General features: G+C 38.6%; 1 protein-coding gene across 1 annotated transcript in view; it reads left to right on the top strand.

The window, feature by feature from the left end:
- Window positions 1-12,100, top strand: part of LOC139766235 (mitotic checkpoint serine/threonine-protein kinase BUB1-like) — a 66,785-nt gene that overhangs the window by 24,192 nt on the left and 30,493 nt on the right. The window contains exons 9-11 of the mRNA XM_071694575.1: window positions 1,252-1,358; window positions 5,550-5,627; window positions 7,153-7,261. Of these exons, the coding sequence (XP_071550676.1) occupies window positions 1,252-1,358; window positions 5,550-5,627; window positions 7,153-7,261 (294 nt within the window). The remainder of the gene's footprint in view (window positions 1-1,251; window positions 1,359-5,549; window positions 5,628-7,152; window positions 7,262-12,100) is intronic.

Genomic DNA, 12,100 nt, shown 5'->3' with positions numbered 1-12,100 from the left:
AAATTTGGATGCATATGTGCTGAGAGGGGTTGCTGGTGGGATGTCTGATCACCATCTTGAGGTGAGACTGAAGATTTGTGGGTCTTCACAAAAGATAAAACAATGTTGAGGAAAAGAGACTTGTGTGGGTATTGACTGAGAGGATGAAGGCATGTACAGAACATTAGACTGGGAAAGAGCAGTGTGGTTTCAAAAATGGTAGAGGATATATGGATCAGGTGTTTGCTTTGAAGAATGTGTACGAGAAATACTTACAGAAACAATGAATTTGTGTGTGGCATTGGAGAAATCATATGATAGGGTTGATAGGGATGCTTTGTGTACAATGTGGAAGGAAAACTGCTAGCAGTGAAAAGTTTTTATCAAAGTTGTAAGGCTTATGTATGAGTAGGAAGAGAGTGGCTGGTTTCAACTGAAGGTTGGTCTATGGCAGGGGTGTGATGTCACCATGGGTGTTTAATTTGTCTATGGATAGGGTGGTGAGAGAGGTAAATGCATGCCACACACTTCATCTATACATGTAAGCAGTGCTTCCCAGAATATGTTTCATTCTTTGTAACTGCCCTAGTTTCATTCACCCTTGGCTAATGCCAATTTTTACCCAATATATTTTAATGCCACACACTAACCTATTTTCCCAAAGCACTCACTTTCACTACCCTCTTTCCACCAACATCATATCCTCTTTTCTTAAAGCCACAACAAACTCACACTTAACGTCACCAAGAAGTGATCAGCTGTACCACCAGCTGCCCCTTTTAGCACATTTTCATCCACCAGTTTCTCCTTTGCACACCTATCAATTAATACATAATCTAGTAATGCCTGCTCACTGCAAACCCTACCTAAATACTGTAAACCTGATATTCTTAATCACCAATCCTTTTTCAGCACACATCTTTCATTTATGGTATGTATACCTCATAACCCCTAATTATTACCCTTAGCTGTCACACCTACCACTCTTGCACTCCAGTTTCTCATCTCTAATAAAAGCAATTCCTACATCAAAATCGGTTATACATTCACTCAGCTCTAGCCAAAACTCTTGCCTCGCTCCCTTTCTCTGAAAACCAGGTGCACGAGCATGGACAGTCACCCATGTTTCCTAATCCACTTTCATTCTTACCCATGTCAGTAGGGAATTTGCTTCCTTACACTGTTACAAATTCTCAAACTTTTTCGTTCAGAAGTGCCATCCATGTGAATTTATATATTATGAATACTTATAAAAGATCTGCAATATTTCAGATGAGTTGAAAAAGATGAGAGACATTATGAAGAAACAAGAACAAATGATTCAACAATTATTGCAAGAGAGAGACAGTCAAAATAAACAGGAGCAAGTGCCACAACAGGTTGGTCACATGACAAATGTTATGCATGTATATCTTAAATGTACCTACAATGGATTAGAAAGATGATTGTCCTTGGTCTGGGACCAAAGTGTTTTGGATGCCACAGATTGCAGGCTAGTTTGACCTTTCACATGATAGCTGAGCTGGTTCACTTGTTGGCACTTATCCAGGCCCTTCCAAGCTTTCTCCTCTAAATTTTTTTCTAATAGCCTCAAACAATGTGTTCAACATCTTGTATATACTTAATGCATCATTTAACTCTTGAACTGTGACAAACATCAAATGTCGGTACATGATAAGCTGTAACATGTGCCAGGAACAAATGTAAAAAAAAAGGCCTCATTTGCTCACATCCACTCTCTAGCTGTCATGTGTGATACATCAAGAGCACAGGCCCATGCCCACAATTGGGCCCCACCGACCTTTCTATGATTTCCTCTCATTGCTTCATGTCCTCAGGTTCAGTTCATTGACAACATGTCACCCCTTGTATACGACATTCCAGTTCACTCTATCCTATGAATGCCTTTCATCTCTCCTGAATATTCAGGCCTTGAACACTCAAAATCTTTTTAACTTCATCATTCCATCTCCAAATTCATCTTTTCTCCTTACTCTTTCACTTCTGAAAAATATGTTCTCTTTGCCATCCTCTCGTTCATTTTTTACATGTTCAAACCATTTTAGTACACCTCTTCAGCTCTCTCAACCATGCTCTTTTTATTACTGTACCTCTTCCTTAACCTATCATTACTTACTCAATCAACCATACTCACACTACTTGTCCTCAGACATTTCATTTCCTACAAATTCACCCTCCATGCACTGTCATCTACTGCTCATACCTTCCAGTCTTACCTTCAAACAAACCCATTTTTGTCCTCCCAAATGGTGACCTCTTTTTCCATACTCCTCAGTGCTCCATGAACCTTTGCCCCATCAACCATCCTGTGACACATATCTGCTTCCATGATTTCATTTGCTTTCATGTTTACTCCCTTACTGCACTTCATTTTCTCCAAGATTTTTCCCTTCAAACTCATAACACAAGTAACTTGTTTCTCTGCACTACCAAACCTAATAACCTTAACTTTTATCCACATTTACTCTCAACTTTTTCCTGTCACACTCTTCCAAACTCAGACACTAACCCTTGGAGTTTCTCAACTGAATCTGCCAACAGTGCTGTCATCAGCAAACAACTGACTCACTTTCCAGGTCCCCTTTGGCCCCAACTGACTGCATACTTGCCCCTCTCTTCAAAAATCCTTGCATTTACCCCCTCTCCACCCCATCTAAAAACAAATGAAACAGCCATGTTGACATTATACACCCCTGCTGCTGATCTACCTTCACCTGGAACCACTTGCCCTTCTTTCTCCCTACTCGCACACATGCCTCACTATCCATCTATTGATCCTGGACAGGATATCTCAGTGGGTGACACAAAATCATGTTAAGTTTAATGCCTCCAAGACCCAGTTTCTATCCATCTCTTTATCAAAAACTCATAACTCTTGTCTCTCCTTTGATATATCTATAATTCCACCTCTTCACGCAATGAACTTACTTGGCATAACTGTAATATCCACTCTTTCTTGGAAACCCCCACATTACAGGAATAACTAATTCTGCCTCAAAGTAACCGAATGTCCTATTTAGATGTCGATACTACTACTCTTCACAGTTGCTCCGTTTATACAAGGGACTGATTTGTCCTTGTATGGAGTACTGCTCTCACATCTGGGGTGGTTCTACCTCTGCATCCTTACTTGACACAGTTGAGTCGAAAGTGATCCTCCTTATAAACTGTCCTAGGATAACTTGCAAACTTGACCCCCTTGCCCAACAACACAATATTGGCTCGCTTTCCCACTTCTATAGGTATTGTTCCCAAGAGCCGGCTGTGTGTGTGCGCACACCACTAGCTAGACCACACAAAACTCGGCAAGCTGCTGTGTCATGTGATTATTGTGTAGTCATCAGCAACTCAAGGGTGGACCATTTTTATATCTGCTTCCTTCCCCACATGTCAAAGCTCTGGAACACTCTAGCCCCTCATGTATTTCAATGACTATGACCTAGCACTTTTCAAAAGACAGGTTTTTCACTCTCAAAAATGTGTAAATACTTTCCCTTCTCTTTTCTTTTTCCGTTCTATGATTCTTTCTCTCCACATTTCAATAAAGGATCGTCCTTGATGTGGACTTTTTTCAGTGACTGGAGCCTTCAACATAAAAAATACTGACTCCCATCAAAGGGAAGCCACAGCAGAAGCAAAAGAGTCTCCATTTATCCGTCCTTATATACCTCCCTTTCATACACCGTTCCATGTATTCTTCTCCCATTTCTCTCCCTCCAGTACTCTTCACCTTTATTTTTCCTGTTTCACATACTTTACACTCTTGACAAAAACTTCTATGCTGCTAACAGCTTTTCTCCCACAACCATATATTCAAAACACCTTACATAAAGCATCTCTATCAAGCAAATCATTTGCTTTTTCCAGATCCATAAATGCCACATATATATCCTTCTGTTTCTGTAAGTTAAGTATTTCTTACAAACATTCTGCAAAGCAAACACCTGATCCACATATCCTCTGTCACTCCAGATTCCACTTTGTTCCTTCCCATTCTGATGCTCTGCACATGCCACCACCCTTTGTCACCACTCTTCCATCCAACTTACTAAGTACATTCAACAAACTTGTACCTCTGTAATTTCAACATTTACCTTTGTAAACCATGGAAAGTTCTGTGGGGCCTGGATGTGGAAAGGGAGCTCTGGTTTCGGTGCATTATTACATGACAGCTAGCGACAGTGTGAACAAATGGGGCCTTTGTTGTCTTTTCCTAGCACTACCTCACACACATGAGGGGGGAGGGAGTTGTTATTCCATGTGTAGCGAGGTGGCGATGGGAATGAATAAAGGCAGACAGTATGTACATGTGTATATATGTATATGTCTGTGTGTATCTATATGTATACATTGAGATGTATAGGTATGTATACTTGCATGTGTGGACATGTATGTATATACATATGTATGTGGGTGGGTTGGGTCATTCTTTCGTCTGTTTCCTTGCCCCACCTCGCTAACGCGGGAGACAGCGACAAAGCAAAATAAAATATAAAATATACAATAATCTTCGTGAACTTTAAAATGGATACAGTGCTCACTCTATATGACACCTTAGTCAGAGTTCAAGGGAATGTACTGTTCAGTTCTATTTATCAGACCTGATCCAAGATGAGAAAAACTAAACCTCAAAGAAGAGGAACAACACTTATTCTGTTTCTCATAAGCCTTATGAAGAAAGATTCCAGATAATTTTTTCTGAAAATGCTCTCATGAAAAGATCTAACAGAAGTTTTTGAATTATTTAATAAACATACCATGCAAAATTTCTTAACTTTCAGTAGAAATCCAGTGACTTTAAGCAATGGTAATATTGGTATCAAGTTACAAGGATGCAACTGCAACATGGGCAAAAGTCTTTTCAGGTACAAAGTTGTGAAAGATCTGAATGAACACTTTAGACATAGTAAATTTAAAGGCAATTAATGCCTTCAAATTGAGGTTAGGCACCTATTTCAATTATCCCAATAATCAATACAAATATGGCTTCAGGATTTTTTTCTGTTATTGCCCCCAAAATAATGAAGCTTCTACTTTTTCTCTTTTAGAGTAAAGCCCTGATTAAGCTTATTCCATATAGAGTAAATCACAGCAGCTTTTCATACTTTCCTTTAAAATTTTCATGGCTGTAAATTTTCTTTACACTAACTTTTTCTTCTCACCATTAATATTCCTGTTAGCAATTAAGCTAGATGGAGTAGATGAGTTGTTTTCTTATTTACAGTCATAATTCTATCACATTAAGATTATGACAGGTTAATCAGGCATCCTGTCACTTCTCATGCACTCCCATGTCTTCCTCATCCTCCTTTTATTGCCTTTTTCTTACGTTCTCAGATATTTCTTTATAGTTTTCCTTTTCTTCTTCCTCTTCTTGTTCTTTGTTGCTTTTTCTCCTATTCTTCCTGTTCTTCTGGTTATTGCTGCCTATTTTTTCATACTTAAATCATGACCTCTGAATTTCTGTCCATCAGGTAAGATGGGACAAGATAATTTACCCAAACAAATAAAATTACTTTCTACTGACAAAAAAATCTTGATTTCCTCAGAACCTGAGTCGCAGCATATATCAAGACAGTTGGATTGCTATCAACAAGTCTGTGAATGCATCTGTTAATGTTTCACATGTAAGTAACCTTTGTCAGCTTCATTTTATGCATATCTACATCATATTGTTATGTAAAGGACGTTTCACTGATTAACCTTTTACTTTGGCAGGCTTATGACTAAGCCCTCACCTCTCCTGTTGTGGGTTTTTGGATAACCAAGGAAGGAAAAAAATTAACATGGTGTACTGAGTGTGTATTCCTCAGTAAAATAAATAATAAAGAACTTATCTAGATACAGTTGATCATACTGCTGCTCTGTGGTGGCAAACTGTGTCATCAACTGGTGTTAGCAGTTACTGCCAAATGTATGAGTATTCTATTTTTCTTGCTTCTCTTCATCAATATGTGAGTGTAATTACCTATTTGTTCTTTATGAGAAGGGAATCCCATTTCAAAATTTCTCTACTGTAATACAACTTTCTGAATCTACATATGATATCTGCATTAACCATGTCCTCAGTAATTCTACTTCATTCATCTACCATTCTTAGACTACAAAAGTGCTTCTTTACATCTTTTCCTAACAAATTTCTTGCTTAATTTCATGTTATGTTCTATGGTTGCTTATCGATACATCTCTCAAAGAACTCCTCACTGTCCATGTCACTGATTTGTTTTAAAAACTTTAAGGCTATTATCATTTCACCCTGCACTTATCTTTTATCTCTCTTCCAAAACTAGCAAATTTAATGCCCACTTGCCACCTTTCGCATTCCACTTTCATCTCTTACAAATGCTATCACTGCCTCCCATTCCTCTTCCATTCCCCTAGCTACATTTACTTTTATCTTTTGCCATTCTACAGTCAATCTCTCCTCATATTTCTTCACATAAGTCTCTTTTCCAAGCTCACTAACTCTTACCGCTATCTTCTCCCTGACACTGTTCCCTCTTTTTCAAAAACCTCTGCAAACCTTTACCCTTGCCTAACCTAACCTAACCATCCCACCAGCTGCCCCTTTGAGCACACTTACATCCAAAAGTATCTTTTTACATGCCTGTCACTTAATTTATAATCCAATAATTTCTGCAGACCATCTTGCCCACTCGCATACAAATATTTGTAGGTATTCCCGATCACCAGTCCTTTTTTTAGCACACAACTCCACAAGCTGTTGACCAATTCCATTCATAACACTAAAGCTATCCAGCGTATATGAAAGCTTAGTTACAAATTAATTAAATGTATGGAAATGCAACACATTAAGATTTTACGAGACTGATGCTTTTAATACAAGAATGTATTGTTTGAAAAGTTTTTATGCTACTAATGCTGTTTTGGGAAACATACAGATCATGGATCTTTGAAGTTATGTAATTTTCATTCATTTTGACTCCACCAGAGACAGGTGCATAGTCTGGTAAGAATACCTAAAATGAAGGAATCATTTTGCAAGGAGAAAGTCTTGCATATCGCAACAAAGGTAATATATATCTCAAACATTTGTGAAAGGACGACTTTCAAAACATATTAGGGGCATGTTCATATCTTCAATCACTCTATACTAATGTTTGCTTCAGTATGAGTTTTTTCTTTTCATAGCTTCTGGATGAAAGTACCACAAGTGCATTGCTTCAGTGCCAACCACCAACAACCACCAAGAGTTTTAAAGAGATGCCTGATATGCAAGATCTAACATCATCAGCACATGGTTAGTATTACTGAAGTTTTCATAAGTAACATGATGAAACTGTTTTTGTCCATTATAGAAATAGTCACACACACTCACATACTTGAGTATATGTGCAGCTAATGCATAAGTTATGAGGGAAGTGAAGAGTAAGGAGGATTGCATCACCTCACAAGGGGACCTAAACAGATGTTAGGGTTTGGCTGATATATGGTTGATGAAATTCAGTGAAAGCAAATGTAAAGTAATGAGAATGAGACTAAAAGAAAGGTCTCAATATAATTGTAATATAGCAGAAAATGAGCTTCAGAAGTCTATGTGCGAGACAAAATCGTTCCTAACCTGTCGCTGGAGTCCAATATTAGGAGAATAGACCAGGAGACAAACTGTCCTCTGACAAATATCAGAAGCACTTTAAAACAGATTGATGATATGGACAGTGAACAGTTCTTCGAGTGATTTCAAGACAGAACAATCAGAAGACAAAATGAAATTAAGCAAGAAACTTGTTAAAAAGATTTTTTTTTTTTTTTTTTTTTTTTTTTTTTTTTTTTTATACTTTGTCGCTGTCTCCCGCGTTTGCGAGGTAGCGCAAGGAAACAGACGAAAGAAATGGCCCAACCCACCCCCCCATACACATGTATATACATACGTCCACACACACAAATATACATACCTACACAGCTTTCCATGGTTTACCCCAGACGCTTCACATGCCTTGATTCAATCCACTGACAGCACGTCAACCCCGGTATACCACATCGCTCCAATTCACTCTATTCCTTGCCCTCCTTTCACCCTCCTGCATGTTCAGGCCCCGATCACACAAAATCTTTTTCACTCCATCTTTCCACCTCCAATTTGGTCTCCCTCTTCTCCTTGCTCCCTCCACCTCCGACACATATATCCTCTTGGTCAATCTTTCCTCACTCATCCTCTCCATGTGCCCAAACCACTTCAAAACACCCTCTTCTGCTCTCTCAACCACGCTCTTTTTATTTCCACACATCTCTCTTACCCTTACGTTACTCACTCGATCAAACCACCTCACACCACACATTGTCCTCAAACATCTCATTTCCAGCACATCCATCCTCCTGCGCACAACTCTATCCATAGCCCACGCCTCGCAACCATACAACATTGTTGGAACCACTATTCCTTCAAACATACCCATTTTTGCTTTCCGAGATAATGTTCTCGACTTCCACACATTCCTCAAGGCCCCCAGAATTTTCGCCCCTCCCCCACCCTATGATCCACTTCCGCTTCCATGGTTCCATCCGCTGCCAGATCCACTCCCAGATATCTAAAACACTTCACTTCCTCCAGTTTTTCTCCATTCAAACTCACCTCCCAATTGACTTGACCCTCAACCCTACTGTACCTAATAACCTTGCTCTTATTCACATTTACTCTTAACTTTCTTCTTCCACACACTTTACCAAACTCAGTCACCAGCTTCTGCAGTTTCTCACATGAATCAGCCACCAGCGCTGTATCATCAGCGAACAACAACTGACTCACTTCCCAAGCTCTCTCATCCCCAACAGACTTCACATATATATATATATATATATATATATATATATATATATATATATATATATATATATATATATATATATATATACACATATATTTATAGTATTAGAATGGTGGATGAATGGAACTTGTTAAAAAGATGTAATAAAATACATTTATAGTATAAGAATGGTGGATGAATGGAATAAAATGACTGGGGACATAGTTAATTCAGACAGCATACAGGAAGCAGTGAAACATGCAGTCTTGAGAGTTGGTTCAGTAGTGATAACAAAGGATTTCAGTTATAAAGAGATTGGTTGGAGAAATTTAAAATCTCTTGGTTACAGGGAATTAAGGAAACAAGTTTTTAGATTAAGAAAACATCAATACCAACTTGTCACTGAAAATACTAGGATGAGAGGGACTGATGCATAGCCAAAGTGGGAACTGGAGCTTACAGATTTCTTATACATTCCATTAGCTTCCTAGTGGTTTAGCTCCTCATTGTCTTCTTACATAAAACTCTTGGTGTTGGGCAATGGGAGGACTTTGTGAATGACATTATGTTCAGACACAAGATCTTGTATATATCGCATACCTGCTTGACCCCATCTTAAGAGAGCGAAATTTTTTTTGTTTTCAAAACCTACATTTTTCTTAAGCAAATGCCTTCTAGAAATTATACAGAATGCTTAATTAGATGATCTCCATGATGTTCACCCAGTCTTCTAAGAAGATATTCAGTCAATTTTGGAATCTTTTAGGCCCTTTTTCAGAGATTCTAAGAATTTTTCATATGAACTGTACATTAGTTGTTTTCTCTTTGGTCCTTCATGATAAAGTAGAGCCAGTAACATTGTTGCTTCATGTTACTGTTTTGCAGGAGCCTTTATTCATTGGTGGCTTTTGATGTTTACATACCTGGCCCTGTTAAGAGTAAACTATTGAAATCCCTTCTTTCCACATTACTTATGACTTCTCATCTTAACCCAAGTGGGATATGTAGATACCTATACATTTTACTTTTTGAAAGATTTTTAGACATTTTGGTTTTGCGACTATTATTTTATCTTCTGGAAACTTACTGATTTTCTAATATCCTCCTTAAATTCTTTCCTGATGATTCTGGGTTCAAGAAAATTATTAAACATTTTTCTTGCTGCCTCCATACTTTTATTTCATTTTATATATTTCTTTCTTGACATTTCCTGCATTAGCAAGGTAACAGCCATTTTTTCTTCATATACATGCTCACCATTTCCCATGTGAGTGAGGTAGCAACAAGAACAAATGACTTAAGCCTTACAGAGGAAATTCCTCATGTGGTTCCTTGCCCTGTTCCTCCCTTGAAACAATATAGGAATGGAGGATTTCTAGCCATCTACTCCTGCCCCTCTTCATTTCCTTCTAACACACACGGGGAATACGTGGGCAGTATTCTTTTCCCCTATCTCCAGGGATCACATCAATCTTATGAACCTATTTGAATTTGAAATTCACATTCTCTGGGCAAAGATATATCTGGAAAAGAAGTCCCCTGGTTATCAATCAGTTGGTTAAGTTCAGGAATTAAATGATTTCAGTTCATTACTGATATTTCTTCTTGGAATATCAGCCTTTGTGTCTAGTCAAGCTGCCCATAGAATTTATTTTTTGCTAAATTTTAAATAAATCTTTTGTTCTTTCATCTAAGTCTTTGATTATTTATCAGTAATGGACATACCAAGTTGAAAGAAATAGCTTATACACTTTGCTCAGTCTGGTTAGTATTTTGGAAGCCCATTATGTTAACCAAGTGGCTTCTATTCTAGCTGTGGCTCCTGCTTCCTCCCCCATGAAATTATCAAGTGTTTAGATATCTATCTGGGAGCGGGCTTAGCAGCAGATGGAATCATGGAAGTGGAAGTGAGTCACAGGGTGGGGGAGGGGGGCAAAGGTTCTAGGAGTGTTGAAGAATGTGTGGAAGGCGAGAACGTTATCTTCGAGAGCAAAAATGGGTGTTTCAAGGAATAGTGGTAAAAACAATGTTATATGGTTGTGAGGCATGGGCTATAGATAAGGTTGTGCTGAGGAGGGTGGAGGTGTTGGAAATGAAGTATTTGAGGACAATATGTGGTGTGAGGTGGTTTGATCGAGTAAATAATGAAAGGGTAAGAGGGATGTGTGGTAATAAAAAGATTGTGCTTCAGAGAGCAAAAGAAGGCGTTTTGAAATGGTTTGGACACATTGGGAGCATGAGTGAGGAAAGATTGACAAAGAGGATATATGTGTCAGAGTTAAAGATTGACAAAGAGGATATATGTGTCAGAGTTGGAGGGAACAAGAGAAGTGGGAGACCAAATTGGAGGTGGAAGGGATGAAATGAAAAAGATTTTGAGTGATCGGGACCTGAACATACAGGAGGGTGGAAGGTGTGCATGGAATAGAGTGAATTGGTTTGATGTGATATACCCAGGTCGATGAGCTGTCAATGGATTGAACCAAGGCATGTGAAGCGTCTTAGGTAAACCATGGAATGTTTTGTGGGGCCTGTATGTGTAAAGGAAGCTGTGGTTTCGGTGCATTGCACATGACAGCTAGAGACCGAGCGTGAATGAATGTGGCCTTTTTGTCTTTTCCTGGTGCTGCCTCGTTGGAAGGGGGGGATGCTGTTTCCTGTGTTGTGGGGTGGCGACGGGAATGGATGAAGGTAGCAAGTATGAAAGTGTACATGTGCATGTATGGGTATTTATGTATATATGTGTGTATATGAGTGGTTGGGCCATTCTTCATCTGTTTCCTTGCGCTACCTCGTTGATGCGGGAAAGAGCGATTAAGTGTAATGAATAAACTATCAATAATAAGCCTTATGTACTTCTCAGACTTCATTTTAGACATCGTATTGGCCAGGTTTCTGTTATCTTTTATGCAGAGTTGAGTTGCACCTACAGGGGATGACATTCTTGCTCAGCAGCCAGAATAACATTAACCTTTTCATGACAGCCACTATATCACATCACTTCTAGCCAATAGATCTTTCTTTCATTACAAAGAAAGCAAAGGAAAAATTTTGCTTTCAGTACCCCTAAAGGCTCCATCACAAATGCATGGCTATCAACATGCAGGATGTTAGAACCAAGTAAGAAATGTTGATGTACACAACATACAACAGTTATAGTAAACCTAAAAAATATAAGGTGAGTTTTGACTGGATAGAATGCTTGTCTGTTAACACATAATGTGAGTGTAAAGTGCTCCAACGCTGGCTTGTTTGCCCGCCAGAGTATAGTTGATTTAGATTGAAGTGAAGAATGGGAAAACATGTGTGAAATATGCTTTGTATTGTGCAAATCC

The sequence above is a fragment of the Panulirus ornatus genome, chromosome 57 (genome assembly GCF_036320965.1).
Source record: "Panulirus ornatus isolate Po-2019 chromosome 57, ASM3632096v1, whole genome shotgun sequence".
NCBI classification, from domain to species: Eukaryota; Metazoa; Arthropoda; class Malacostraca; order Decapoda; family Palinuridae; genus Panulirus; species Panulirus ornatus.
The sequence above is the reverse complement of the archived record's forward strand: the minus strand, read 5'-3'. Positions and strand labels throughout refer to the sequence as shown.